The sequence below is a fragment of the Carcharodon carcharias genome, chromosome 25 (genome assembly GCF_017639515.1).
Source record: "Carcharodon carcharias isolate sCarCar2 chromosome 25, sCarCar2.pri, whole genome shotgun sequence".
NCBI lineage: Eukaryota > Metazoa > Chordata > Chondrichthyes > Lamniformes > Lamnidae > Carcharodon > Carcharodon carcharias.
In genome coordinates this window covers 21,688,016-21,703,213 of record NC_054491.1, presented here as the reverse complement: position 1 = coordinate 21,703,213, position 15,198 = coordinate 21,688,016, and the positions used below count along the sequence as shown (strand labels likewise).

At 43.0% G+C, this 15,198-nt stretch overlaps 1 protein-coding gene across 1 annotated transcript in view; it reads right to left on the bottom strand.

The window, feature by feature from the left end:
- Positions 1-15,198, bottom strand: part of sorl1 (sortilin-related receptor, L(DLR class) A repeats containing) — a 291,127-nt gene that overhangs the window by 75,795 nt on the left and 200,134 nt on the right. The window contains exons 12-17 of the mRNA XM_041174224.1: positions 10,053-10,141; positions 9,580-9,758; positions 4,229-4,415; positions 2,106-2,234; positions 1,792-1,877; positions 887-1,059 (exon numbers count right to left, since the gene is read on the bottom strand). Coding sequence (XP_041030158.1) covers positions 887-1,059; positions 1,792-1,877; positions 2,106-2,234; positions 4,229-4,415; positions 9,580-9,758; positions 10,053-10,141 — 843 coding nt within the window. The remainder of the gene's footprint in view (positions 1-886; positions 1,060-1,791; positions 1,878-2,105; positions 2,235-4,228; positions 4,416-9,579; positions 9,759-10,052; positions 10,142-15,198) is intronic.

Genomic DNA, 15,198 nt, shown 5'->3' with positions numbered 1-15,198 from the left:
CCAGAGACCTGGACTATTGACACTGGCGAAATAAGTTCAAATCCCACCATGGCAGCTGAGGAATTTAAATTCATTCAATTAGTAAAACCTGGGATAAAAAGCAAGTCACATTAATAATGATGAAACTACTGGACTGTCATTAAAAGCCCAATTTGTTCACTACTGCCCTTCAGGGAAGGGAATCTGCCGTCCTAGCCTGGCCTTCCCTATGTGTGACTCCAACCCCATAGTGCTGACTCTTACCCACCTTAACTTAACAAGCCACTCAGGTGTATCAAACCCCTCCAAACAACACTCTGGGAGAATGTACACCACACGGACAGCGGTATTTCAAGAAGGTAGCTCACCACCACCTTCAAAGGCAATCAGGGGTGCGGAATGGGGGTCGGTTGGGGGGGGGGGGGGGGGGGGAGAAAAAAACAGAGGCCAACTTCTGGAAATGATTTCACCAAGATAGGATTTACTTGCATAAAAACAAACCAGGTGTGTACCATCTACACAGTGCACTATAGCAACTCCCAAGGCTCCCTCAACAGCATCTTGCAAACCTGGAACTTCTATTAACTAGAAGGACAAGGGCCACAGATGCAGGTGAACACTACCAGCATCTGCAGGTTCTCCAAGTCACACGCCATCCTGACTCGGAACTATATCAACGTTTCATTGCTGTCGCTGGGTCAAAATCCTGGAACTCCCTCCCTGACAGCACTGTGGACACACTGACTGCAGTGGTTCAAGAAGTTGGCACACCAATACCTTCTCAAGGGGAATTACAGATGGGCAATAAACGCTGGCTTGGCAGTGAAGCTCAGATCCCAAAAAAAAGTCTTCAAACTTTAATATACTGCTCATCTCATTTCTCAAAATTAGGAGCAGATGTGCTCACCTGGATAACATCTTGTGAAATATCTGCCCAATATATGCAGTTTTTTTCAAAATCAAAATCCAATGATACAGTGCCTCGTAGACCCTGAAGTGGCAATACCTCATCTGTGCCCTTGGAAAGATCATAGCGATGAATAGTGCTCCTTAGAGCATAAAGTAGGAACTCATTTTCTTCTGCAATCAAAAAAAAATATTTAAATGCACCCTGGATGTTCTACTGCATTAAAGGTGCTACATTAATGCAAGTTGCTGTTGGTTTTCATATTTTGATTGTTTCTTTATGTTTATCCCACTTGCCATTCACTCTTTTCTGTAAAAAAAAAGGCAGACTTTTCCTTTCAGAATCACGCGATCCAGTTAGTTACTGCAACGACAGTTGAGAGAATACCTTTCCCCATAAATTCACACTTGTCTTACAAATGTCTAAAACCTGCCCTTTTTTTCTTATTGTTTACATTGGGGAGTTTGCTGACACTGAACTATTGGAAGAATCATCCTTCAATTTTGTCTTGTTTCTGCTTTTCTGTGGAAAGCAACCACACAAAACGAAATTCCATGTTTGATTAAGCTGCAATAAAGAAAGCAATTCTCTCTCTCTCTATGGATAATAACTTGTGCTTCTCTCTCTAGATTGAAAATTGGGAATTAAAACACAAACTAAACATTTAAACCATCCAAATGGCCATAACCACTTCCCTTCTCTCAGCCTATTACATCCAACACATTAAACAATTGGCATTATCTGGGGAAGAAAAGATGACATTTTGGTGAGGAATCAAGAGCAGGCAAACAACCACCAAATACATTCAGATCAGACTAAAAAAACCTTTTTATATTAATGCTGCACCTGGTTACCAGTCACTACAACCTTAAAAGCCTAGGTAAAGGTAAATGGTTACACCTTACCTCCCACAGGACAGGGCAGCATTTCCCCCTCCAAACGAGCCTCAACATCACCTCCACTACAAGTATCCCCTGAGATTTTACGGTAACTGGGAAAACAAATTAGGCACATGTCTCTTTACATTGGAAATTCCATATTATTGACTTAAATGAACTTGCTGATTCAGTCTTTTTCTTTAGCATGATTTAAGATGGCAGAATTTCCTACATTTCAACAGTGACTAGGCTTAAAACTAGTTCATTGGTGCAAAGCACTTCAGGATGCTCAGAGATCAGGAATTGATACTATGTAAATGAACGAGTTAGTGAACATTTACCCCTTTGTTCGCTTGTATGTGGAGCCAGCAGGGCAGGGCACAGGTGGAGCATACATATTGCCTGTGAACTCTGGATCAGGGGTGCAGACCTCCGATGACAAGTCTCCACTCAGCTTGAAGCCAAAGTCACTAAAAGAAAGTAAACATTAGAAGGTTAAGAATCACTGGCAAGAAATCTGTAATCTTTAAAAAGCATATTCAACAGAATACACTTCAATTCTCTTCAGTTCCAGGGATGAGTCATATTGGACTCAAAACATTAACTGTTCCTCTCTCCACAGATGCTGTCAGACCTAGAGAGTTCTAACAGCACTGTTTGTATTTCAAAATATTGTTTGCAAATATTAAAAGGCAAGAAAAACTATAATAGGATTGCATGTAAAATAGACAAGAAACCTTGTAAAAGTACTTGGGGCTTTCAGACAGAAAATATGTATAATTTGAGTAAATGCCAACTCTAGCTACAATATGTGAGTACATCTTACACAAAATTAATTTCATATCCCAAATATGCTCATCACCTCTGACTTTACTTAGCTTTTACTCAATACTGCCATAAAATACTACCATACTACAAACACAAGCAACTCCATGGGAGGTCCACCAATACATATGCAATACAAACTTAATACAGATCTGCTGTAGGATAATAAATCCTGAGTAGCCATGGAGTTTTTGTTAAACTTAGAAACAGTGGTAGGTCATTCAACCTTTTGAGACTGCTCTGACATTTAATTAGATATGGGTGATTTGTACCTTGAGTCCATTTACCTGCTTTAACTCCCTATCCCTTTATACCCTTGCCCAACAAAAACATATTGAACTTAACTCTTGAAAGCTTAAATTGCCCCCGAACATTCACAGCTTTTTTTTGGAGAGTGTGAATTACTGATTTCTACAATGCTGTGAAAAAGAGTGCTTACAGATTTCACTCCTGGATACCCAAATTCCAGCCAATGTTGACAAATCATTTCAAGTTCAACAAGTGACTTGCTTTGCAAATGATCTCAGCAACAAGCTACCAGTTTTCAGAACAAATACAATATATAAAATGAAGTGCAACCCAGCATCTCAAGACTTTCAAATTAGAAAAATATAAAAATTTACTAAATCCAAAATGAGCATTTAATCAGATTCCTTTTCTGCCTATATTCTCCTCTGACCTAATGAAGGAGTCAATTCCTTGTTAGATACTGGCTACTCTGATATTTCACCTGCTATTTCGCCCATTCTTCCATGTGATCCTAAACAGCAAGTGTCAGCAACCTTTTCAATCCTGTAGTGGGGGCATTATTGCCAAGCCCAACCTTTCCTAAACCCAGCGTCCACAAATATAGAATTCCAACATGTCAGTGGCAATCATGAGTGGAAGCACAACTCTGTTTCCTCCTCTGGCCATCTGCAACATCTTTACGGTCATTCCTGCTGAAATCAATTATTTCAACACAAACCAGAGATCAAACCTGGAACCACCTTCCATCTGCTTGGCTTAACTATCCTTGCGCAAAAGGAATGATCTATTACTATTGGGTAATCTAGGTTGAAGTAAGTAGCATTTTTTGATAGTTGTCAAGGGTTTTTAAACTGGTAATAATAATCCTATGTGCGCATTTTGGGAGAATGTTTGATGCATTCAAACACACGACAGCCAATATAACGCTTTTCCAATAGGGGTCATGATGTGTCAGAAAATTTAAAATAGACAATTAAGTTGTTTCCTTGCAAGAAGCAACCACCTCACAAAAGACTAGCAAAGGTCATGATCAGGTAATGCTTTCCTCAGCTAGGACATGGTCCATTATGCAGGGAGTCCAGCAGGATAACTTGTTTTCCGTACATTATGCATCACAGATTTGCATTAAACCTCTATAACAGCAGAATAAAAACTTGACAACTCACCAAAATACAGCACTGCACAATTCATTTACAACATCACTCTGCTGAACAAATTAAGCAAACAAATGCTAGGTGCTGGGCAATTTATAATCAGAGAATAAGATATAATTGTCAGAGATGAACTGATAGGACACATCTACCTTGAACAAATGGCAGTGTGAGGCAGTTAGAAAGCCCATCACCAGTCATTGTTTTTTTTTTAAAAAAAAACTTGTTCCATTAGTTACCATTCATAGTCCTCTCTTGTACAGGAACAGTTGCTGACTGTAATTGGCCTGTCGAAGTCTTCTCCATTGAAACAGGTTGCATGTGGAGTTCTTCGTTTGTAGACAACTTTTCGGCCAAGCAAACACTCATTCCCATGCTCATCAGAGGGGGACCACAGTTTGTAATCATTCTCAGAACAAGGTACTCCTTAAAGAAGATATAAAGAAAGAGCCCAGTTATCAAACCCTTTATAACAGACTCTCGCATTTTCCCGACTACTGATGTTAGGCTGACTGGTCTGTAACTTGCCATTTTCTCCCCCTCCTATTTACATTTGCCACCCTCCAATCTGCTGGACTGTTGCAGAATCTCCAGAATTTTGGGAAGATGACAACGAACTACTAATCCACCACTTCCATGGCCACCTCCTTTTGTACCCTGGGGTGTAGATTTTTATTTATTCATTCACAGGCTGGGTTTCACTGGCTGGGCCAGCATTTATTGCCCATCCCTAGTTGCCCTCGAGAAGGTGGTGGTGAGCTGCCTTCTTGAACTACTCAATCCACGTGGTGTAGGTACACCCACAGTGCTGTTAGGGAGGGAGTTCCAGTATTTTGACCCAGCATCAGTGAAGGGATGGTGATATATTTCCAAGTCAGGATGGTGAGTGACTTGGAGAGGACTTTGCAGGTGGTGGTGTTCCCATGTATCTGCTGCCCTTGACCTTCTAGGTGGTAGTGGTCGTGGGTTTGGAAGGTGCTGTCTAAAAGAAGCCTTGGTGAATTCCTGTAGCGCATCTTGTAGATGGTACACTGTTGCTACTGTGCATTGGTGGTGGATGCTTGTGGATGAGGTGCCAATTAAGAGGGCTGTTTTGTCCTGGACAGTGTTAAGCTTCAGTGTTGTTGCAGCTGCACTCACCCAGCTAAGTGGAGAGCATTCCATTACACTCCTGGCTTGTGCCTTGTAGATGGTAGACAAGCTTTGGGAGTCAGGAGGCAAGTTATTCGTCACAGGATTCCCAGCCTCTGACCTGTTCTTGTAGCCACAATATTTATATGGCTATTCCAGTTCAGTTTCTGGTCAATGGTAATCCCCAAGATGTTGATAGTGGGGGATTCAGTGATGGTAACACCATTGAACATCAAGGGGTGATGATTAGATTCTCTCCTTTGGAGATGGCCATTGCCTGGCACTTGGGTGGCACAAATGTTACTCGTCACTTGTCAGCGCAAGCCTGGATATTGTCCAGGTCTTCCTGCATTTGGACATGGACTGCTTCAGTATCTGAGGAGTCACAAATGGTGTTGTACATTGTGCAATCATCAGTGAACATCCCCACTTCTGACCTAATTATGCAAGGAAGGTTATTGATGAAGTAGCTGAGATGGCTGGGCCAAGGACGCTGCCTGAGGAACTCCTGCATTGATGTCCTGGAACTGAAATGACTTACCTCAACAACCACAACCATCTTCCTTTGTGAAAGGTATGATTCCAACCAGTGGAGAGGTTTCCCACTGATTCCAGTTTTGCTAGGGCTCCTTGATGCCACACTCAGTCAAATGCTGCCTTGATGTCAAGGGCAGTCACTCTCCCCTCACCACCAGAGTTCAAGTCTTTTGTCCATGTTTGAACTAGGTCTGCAATGAGATCATGAGCTGAGTGGCCCTGGCGGAACCCAAACTGGGCATCAGTAAGCAGGTTATTGCTAAGCAAGTGCCGCTTGATAGCACTGTTGATGACCCCTTCCATTACTTTACTGATGGCCAACAGTAGACTGATGGGGCCATAATTGGCCAGGCTGGATTTGTCCTGCTTTTTGTGTGTAGGACATACCTGGGCAATTTTCCAAATGGCCAGGTAGAAGCCAGTGCTGTAGCTGCACTGGAACAGCTTGGCTGGGGGCACGGCAAGTTCTGGAGCGCAAGTCTTCAATACTATTGCCGGAATATTGTCAGGGCCCATAGCCTTTGCAGTATCCAATGCCTTCAGCTATTTCTTGATATCACGTGGAGTAAATGGAATTGGCTGAAGATTGGTGATGCTGGGGACCTCCAAAGGAGGCCAAGATGGACCATCGACTCAGCACTTCTGGGTGAAGATTACAGCAAATGCTTCAGCCTTACCTTTTGCACTGATGTGCTGGACTCCCCAGTCATTGAGGATGGGGATATTTGTGGAGCCTCCTCCTCCTCCAGTGAGTTTTTTTTTTAAAATTGTCCACCACCATCCCCGGCTGACATGGCAGGACTGCAGAGCTTAGATCTGATTTATTGATTAGGAGATCGCTTAGCTCTATCACTTGCTACTTGTGCTGTTTGGCATGCAAGTAGTCCTATGTTATAGCTTCACCAGGGTGACACCTCATTTTTAGGTAAGTCTGGTGCTGCTCCTGGCATATCCTCCTACACTCCTCATTGAACCAGGGTTGATCCCCTGGCTCAATGGTAATGGAAGACTGGTGGATCACAAGGTTACAGATTGTGTTTGAGTACAATTCTGCTGCTGCTGATGGCATTCATGAGGTGCTGTAGGCCAAGTCTGGAGTTGCTAATCTGTTTGAAATCTACCTCATTTAGCATGGTGGTAGTGCCACAAAACACTATGGAGTGCAGCCTCAACGTGAAGGCGGGACTTCATCTCCACAACCGTACAATGGTCACTCCTACCGATAGGGTCATGGACAGATGCATCCACGGGAGGTAGGTTGGTAAGGATGACATCAAGTATGTTTTTCCCTCTTGTTGGTTCCCTCACCACCTGCCGGAGCCCCATTCCAGCAGCTATGCCCTTTAGGGCTCTACCAGCTCAGTCAGTAGTGGTGCCACCAAGCCACTCTTGTTGATGGACATTGAAGTTCCCCACCCAGTGTACATTCTGCACCCTTGCCACCCTCTATACTTCCTCCAAGTGGTGTTCAACATGGAGGAGCACTGATTCATCAGCTGAGGGAGGGCATTATGTGGTAATCAGCAGGGGAGGCTTCCTTACCCACATTTGACCTATGCCATGAGACTTCATGGAGTCTGGCATTAATGTTGAGGACTCCTAGGGCAATCTCGTCCCGATTGTATACCACAGTGCCACCACCTCTGCTGCATCTGTCCTGCCAGTCAGACAGGGCATACCCAGGGATGGGTATTATCAGAAGCTGGGGATTTAATTGGCTTTCAGTCCCATTAATTTCTCCAGTACCATTGTTTTAGAAATACTAATTTCCTTAAATTCCTTACTCTCATTAGACACTTGGTTCCCTAGTATTTCTGGAAGATTATTTGTGTCTAGCTCCGTGAAACAATTCCCCGCATATAAAAAGGAGCTACTAACAACTAGTAAAAAATCAACTAGAAAATTAATGGATGGATCCTGACACACTAAAAATGGAAAAGTGGGTTTATTTGTTTCAAGGTATTTAGTAAGCTGGCCATCTTGCATTCTTTTTTATATAAAAAAGTGCAATCTTTAAAAGCTGACCTTAACTTTTCAGGTGGAAATACTTAAATCATTCAAATGCAATGCAAAAACATAAACTTAGTTTGCAAATGTTATCTAGCCAGAAGAATAATTTTAAACAGAGTTTTGTTTAGCAAACACTATTCAATTCACTAAAACAAGTATAATTCAAATAGCTAAAATAGGTTTAAATTCATTTCAATATCTATTCACCGCTCTAGGAACTACCGATAGGTCATGTAGCTTAAACTGTACTCACCCCACTTAACCCCCACCCTGGATTGTCTTCAATTTTTGTTAGAATCTTCCATAATTCCATTCCTGCTGGCCCATCTCACTTCAGGTCATCTTAAATGCTGATGTAGCAGTTAGCTATGTGGTTTGTTGTAGCACTTGGTGAAATTTGGGTAATGTTTGGGTAACATTAGGTAACGCTGGGTAATATGCCAGCTGTTGCTCCCACCCACACCGAACGTCAGTCAAGGTAACAGGAGCTCGGTTTTGTTTCTCCCCCACCCTACCCCACCAACATTTCAGAATAGGTTCACTTAACATCTGAAGCTACATGCACAACCATTACGAAATGAGAATGCAAGATACTTTCTCAGATGCAGACTGCGCCACTTTTTCAAACACCTATAATATGGTTACGGTGGTGTAAAGCATTACTTAGTAGACTTTAAAAGAATCAAATAAAAATAACAGACACTAGAAAGGCTATAGGTTTGATCAATGGTTCGTGTGCAGTTAGTAAATACCAAGTGGAGTAACTATAGAAGCTACGTAACAGGGATGGCCAAACCTTCTGAACCTTAGAGCCACATACGATAATCTTGAGATATTCAAGAGCCGCAAGACATGGACAGCCTTTACAGAGGTTTTTATTACTAGTGCACACATTTCTGTGATGAAATCTTCAGCTTTTTCCCCTCTTATCTTCCAGGTTTCCTTCACACAATTCAGAACGTGGCAAAAACAAATCTGCTTCACTGAAACACAAAGCTAACACAGGCTCACTGCTTAACTGACTTTGGCAGCCTTGTTCTTCTAACGTGGAAAAATCGAGTGGTTGTAAAAAAAAAAAAAATTGATTTTACCTGGGGAAAAAAAAACGTTGTAACCTCCGACTGATCACATTTGAATTAAAGTACCAGTGGATTATTACATTCCTGTTCTGCATTCAACTGTTTCCCTCCTTTCCAGAAGGAGGCTACAAGTTGGAGGGTCAAGAGGGTGGGTGGGTGGGGGAGCCAGAGAAAATGTTGGTGAGGATCGCATGGCCCCATGTAAAACTCATAAGAAACTACAAAAGCAATCTTGCAATGATGCTGGAACGAGTTGTTGATTTTAACCCTCCTCCCTCCATCATTCTAGTGCCACTGCTGCTCTCTGGTTCTCTCCCTCTATGAAGCTGTCTGTAGCCAAGGCTGCACCTAGCTGTTTACCTCCCTCCATCGCGCAATTTAGTAGATTTCACAGCACAAGAAATGAACTGCAGTGTGCATGTGGCTCATGAGCCACAATTTGGCCACCCCTGCCACATTATCATCCATGCCCCTAAATCTGTGGTGGTGGGACCCACTGATCCCTGCTGAGAGAATGCGGTATTTGGTAAAAGGCAGAGGCCAGTATGGATGCAATGCCCCCTCAATGTTCACAGTCCAGGGTTCATGCACAAGAGGAAAACTTGGGGAAATTCTGGAGGGCTGTAAACAAGTTGCCATCATCAGATAAGAATAGGAAAGGGAATTTCAGAAAAGTAGGATTAAGAATATTTAAGAACATCTACTGAAGTTAGCTGGTCAGTGTGCAGGCCAGGGTTATATCCTGTTTTCATCTCTTTCACAAACTCTCTGTTGGGGGAATGGGAAAAGAGGTTTGAGTTTTGTAAAAGGAACTAAAATCCACATGAACATACCCAATGCTAATGTTGTGTTGATCTGCAGTATTAGCCAACTGTGGGACTGTTCAGCGTACGAGCCAAAGATTGTGAAGACTGTGCTTTTCTCCCCTGGCTCAGTGAGTAATCCATATATAACAACAGTCCTTTGAGTGAAGTTAAAAATCTGCCATGTCTCTCCCTCATTGGTGCTATACCTTTTTATGAAAAAGAGATTGATAGGTAAAATGATGCAGCAGCTCATCAGTTTTCAAACAGCTGAAGAATTTTCACATGTACACATCTTTCTGGTGTATTAATTTCATACAATATCATGAAATGCATATCATACAAAAATAATGCTAAAAAAAATCCTAAAATCAAATTCTAATTGAACGCTGTGGGGAAAGAAACCAAAAGGATGGCACAAAACTAACTGAAAATAAAGTCTCTCAGAGATAATGTGTCATTTTATTTAAGGCTGGAAAAAGTCAATTTTTTGGTTTACTCACTTCATTTGGGTTGTAGGGAACCCCTGAGGAATTGCCAACAAGATTCCCCCATGGTCAGCCCAAGAATAATAATGTGGACCTTCAAGAGCCTGAACAAGAAACACAAAAGCCAGATTCAGAATGTTATCAAGTCATCTTTTACACTGCCATTTTTTCCTTTCACTTGCATGCTCTTTTCCCATCACTATTCAAATGGGTTTGCTTGTGCGACACTCTAGACAGGCAACAGAATTGACAACCTGTCAAATCAGTCCCATGACTTGCACATCCTGTACGATGTGGGAAATCCTAGACGTTCCGGGCAGTCTGGATGATCATGTGTGCAGAAAATGTCTCCGACTGGAGCAGCTTGACCTCCAGATTTGGAGCTTGAGCGGCAGCTGGGGGCACTACGATGCATTCACGAGGCGGAGAGGCTCAAGGGTAGCATGTTTCAGGACGTGGTCATCCCACAACCTAAAGAAAGTGCAAGCAGAGAGGGAATGGGTGACTGCCAGACAGAAGGAGGGGACCAGGCAGGTAGTGAGGGAATCCCTTGAGTGCATCTGTCTCACAAACCGTTTATCAGCCTTGGAAAACGGTGAGAGTGATGGCTCCTCTGTGGAGGCCTATCTGAGCCAAGGGCATGGCACTGTGGGTGGTCCAGCTGCTCACGGCAGGAGGAAGTAGTGTGAAAAGGCAACAGTGGTAGGGGATTAGTTAGTGAGGAGAGTAGCCAGGTGCTCCAGGACGGTATGTTGCCTCCCAGGTGCCAGTGTCATGGATGTCACTGAACAACTGCAGGACATTCTGAAGGGGAGGGTGAATAGCCAGAGGTCATGGTCCATGTTGAGACCAATGACATAGGAAGAAAGAGAAATGAGGTCCTGTAAGCAGACTTTAGGGAGTTAGGTAGGAAATTGAAAAGCAAGACTACAAAGGTAGTCATCTCCAGATTACTCCTGGTGCCACGCAGTAGTGAGTATAGGAGCAGAAGGATACAGCAGATGAATGCGTGGCTGGAGAGATGGTACAGGAGGAAGGGCTTTAGATTCCTGGGGTACTGGGACAGTTTCTGGGGGAGGTGGGACCTGTACATGTTGGACAGATGACATATGAACAAGAATGGGACCAACATCCTCGTGGGGAGGTTTGCCAATGCTGTTGGGGCAGATTTAAACTAAATTGGCAGGGGGGGTGGGATCCTGAAAAGTAGTTCAGAGGGGAGAGATGCTGAGTTTGGGAGAGAAGCTGAAATGGAATTAGAAGTTAAAACACTAATGAGAGAGTCTGGAAGACAGAGGAAACATAGGCGAGATAAGAAAGAAGTGATTTTAGCAAGGCTAAATGGAATATATTTTAATGCAAGGAGCCTGAGGATTAAGAAAGACAAGCTGAAGGCACAGATAGGCATGTGGGAGTATGATATCATAGATATGACAGAGACTTGGTTAAAAGGGCAGGGTTGGCAGCTCAATATTCTTGGTTATATGCTATTCAGACAAGATAGAGAGGGGGGTAGAAGAGGAGGGGGGGGTTGCAATATTAATCAAGGAATCAATTATAGCAATGAGGAGGGATGATATCTTGGAAGGATCAAATGAAGCCACATATGTAGAAGTAAAACACAAGGGGCAAGCACACTTTTGGGTGTGTTCTATAGGTCGCCAAAAAGTCAGAGAGAGAGGGGATTGAAGGTGAGATCAAATTTCAGAGGAATGTATGACAGGGCAGTAATAATAGGGGATTTTAATTACCCAACTATTAACTGGGATAGTTTTAGTGTGCAAGGTAGGGAAGGAGTGAAGTTCTTAAGTTGCATCCAGGAGAACTCTATTAGCCAGTGCACACTAAGCCCAACAAGGGAGGGGGCTGTCTTGGACCTAATATTCGTAAACGAGCCCAGGCAGCTGGAAGATATATCAGTAGGGGAGCATTTTGGAGATAGTGACCATAACTCAGTTAGATTTAGAATAGTTATGGAAAAGGATAAGGTTGGGCTGGGAATAAAAAGTTCTAAACTGGAGAAAGGCTAATTTTACTAAGATGAGATGCAATTTGGCCCAAGTGGTCTGGGAGCAGCTGCTTGCAGATGAAACTGTCAGAGCAGTGAAAGGCATTCAAGGAAGAAATAGCAAGTACACAGGGCAAATATGTTCCCATAAAGAAACAGGCAGACCAAGTCTGGAGAACCCTGAGTGTCAAGGGACACAAAAGTTAGGATTAAGAAAAAAAGAGAACTTTGTGGCAGATACCAAGGGCTCAATACAGCAGAGCCGTTAGGGGGAGTATAAAAAGTGCAGAGGGGAACTTAAAAAGGAAATTAGGAAAGCTAAGAAAGCAGGAGAAAGCATTGGTGGGTAGAATAAAGGAAAATTCAAAGGAGTTTCTTAAATATATAAAGAGCAAGAGAATAACTAGGGATCAGAGGTAATGTGTGCATGGACCCAGAAGACATGGGTGCAGTCCTCAATGAATACTTTGCATTAGTCTTCACAATGGAAAAGGACCAACACAGACTATAGACATCAGCCTGGAGGACTGTGAAATATTCGAGAAAATTAACAGAGAGAGGAGGTACTAGTGGGTTTAGCGGCCTTGAAAGTGGATAAATCCACAAGCCCAGATGAGAAGTATCCCAGGCTGTTGAGGGAGGCAAAGGAAGAAATATCAGTGGCCCTAGCAGTAATTTTCAAATCCTCTCTGGCCACAGGTGAGGTGCCAGGGAACTGGAGGGCTGCTCACGTTGCCCCATTGTTAAAACAGGGAGGAAGGGATAGACCAGAAAATTACAGGCCAGTCAGTCTAACCTCAGTGGTGGGGAAGTTACTAGAAAGAACTCTGCGGGACAGAGTATATCTGCACTTGGAGACACACAGATTAATCAGGGATAGTCATCCTGAATTTGTTGAGGGAAGGTCACGTTTGATAAACGATCGAATTTTGTTTTGAAGAGATAACCAGCAGTGTTGATGAGGGTAATGCATTTGATGTGGTCTACATGGATTTTTAGCAAGGCTTTTGATAAGGTCCCTCATGGCAGACTGGTCAAGAAAGTAAAAGCCCATGGGATCCAAGGCATAGTGGCAGGTTGGACCCAAAATTGGCTGAGAGGCAGGGAACAGAGGGTGATGGTTGAGGGATGTTTCTGCGACTGAAAGTTTGTTTTCGGTAGGGTTCCGCAGGGCTCGGTGCTGGGGCCTTTTCTGTTTATGGTGTACATAAGTGATTTGGATGCAAAAGTAGGGGGTATGATTAAGAAGTTCACGGATGACACGAAAATTGGCAGGGTGGTAAATAGTGAGGAGGATAGCCATAAACTGCAGGAGGATATCAATAGGCTGGTCAGAACAGTGGCAAATGGAATTCAACCCAGAAAAGGTGCGAGGTAATGCACCTGGGGAGGGCTAACAAGGAAAGGGATTACACTATGAATGGTAGGTCCCTGGAAAGTACTGAAGATCAGAAGGACCTTGATGTGCATTTCCATAGATCCCTGAAGGTAGCAGGGCAGGTAGATAAGGTGGTCAAGGTGGCATATGGGATACTTGCCTTTATTAGCTGAGGCGTAGAATACAAGAGCAGGGAGGATATGCTGGAACTGTATAAAACGCTGGTTAGGCCACAACTGGGGTACTGTGTGCAATTCTGGTCACCACATTATAGGAAGGATGTGATTGCATTGGCGAGGGTGCAGAGATTATTTACCAGGATGCTGCCTGGGCTGGAGGGTCTGAGCTATGAGGAAAGATTGGATAGGCTGGGGTGGTTTTCCTTGGAGCACTGAAGGTTGAGGGGGGACCTGATAGAGTCATATAAGATTATGAGGAGCGTAGATAGGGTGGATAGGAAGGCACTTTTTCCATTAGAAAGGTCAATAAACAGGGGGCATAGAATTAAATAGGTAGAAGGTTAAGAGGGGAGTTTTTTCCCACCCAGAGGATGGAGGAGTCTGGAACTCTCTACCTGAAAGAGTGACTGAGTCAGAAACTCTCGTAACAATGAAGTATTTAGATATTCACTTGCACTGCCTTAGCCTCCAGGCTATGGGTCAAGCACTGGAAATAGGATTAGTGTTGTCAGATCTTTGTTGATTGGCACAGACACGATGGGGCAAATGGCCTCCTTCTGTGCTGTAGACATCTGAGTCTATAACCCAAACATTCACTATTCCAGAACCATTCACATGAAAGGTGCACAAGACAGACTAGGGAATTCTTCTTGCCTAATTTTTCCTTTGTTGCCATGGGAAAGTATAGTTAAACCAAGTCTTGTTCTAGCATTTCTGCATCTTAATTATAATCCTATAGTACATTTATATTCATAAGGATGAGTTGATGACAGTTCAAGGGTTTTTTTGGCAAAACAAGTCAAATATGTGACAGAGTTTGCGCACTCAAGTGCTACCGACAGTGTATGATACAGGTAAAGAGACAGCTTCTGTTCAATCTGTTTCAACTAGCATTAGTCACGTGGACTGGTACAAAGTAAACAGCCTGTAAAATTTGTGACAACACTAAAATGTTGATTATCATTTTAGCATTATCTTTCACATGCCTAGGTTTGGAAGAGCAAAAAAAACTCTATCCGATTGGGAAATTTCAGGAATTGTAAAAGGTTGCAGTCTCCAAACAAAAAGGATTGCTGTAGCACCTCTCAAGCCTTCAGGACATCCCAAAGCAGGTATAACTAATGAAGCCTTTCTGAAGTGATCACTGTTGTAATACAGGAAACGCAGCAGCCAATTTTCATACAGCGAGTTCCCACAAACAATATTTTTGATGATTTGCTCATGGGATGGGGTGTTGCAAGGCCAGCATTTATTGCCCATCTTTAATTGTCCAAGATAATGAGATCATAACCAGATAATTTTTCCATGATATTGGTTGAGAAATAAATATTGGCCAGTGCCCTAGAAGTCCCCTGCTTTTCTTTGAATACGCCATGTCCACTGAGATGTCCTCCAGAACAAGATGAATTGGCATTCTGACCCATTTGTCAGTACACAAACATACATATGAACATACTGTGACTTAGGAGGAATAGCCCACTTGACCCCTCGAGCCTGTTCCGCCATTCAATATCATGGCTGACCTGAATGTAACCTCAACCCCACATTCCTGCCTACCCCCAATAACCTTTCACCCCCTTGTTAATCAAGAATCTA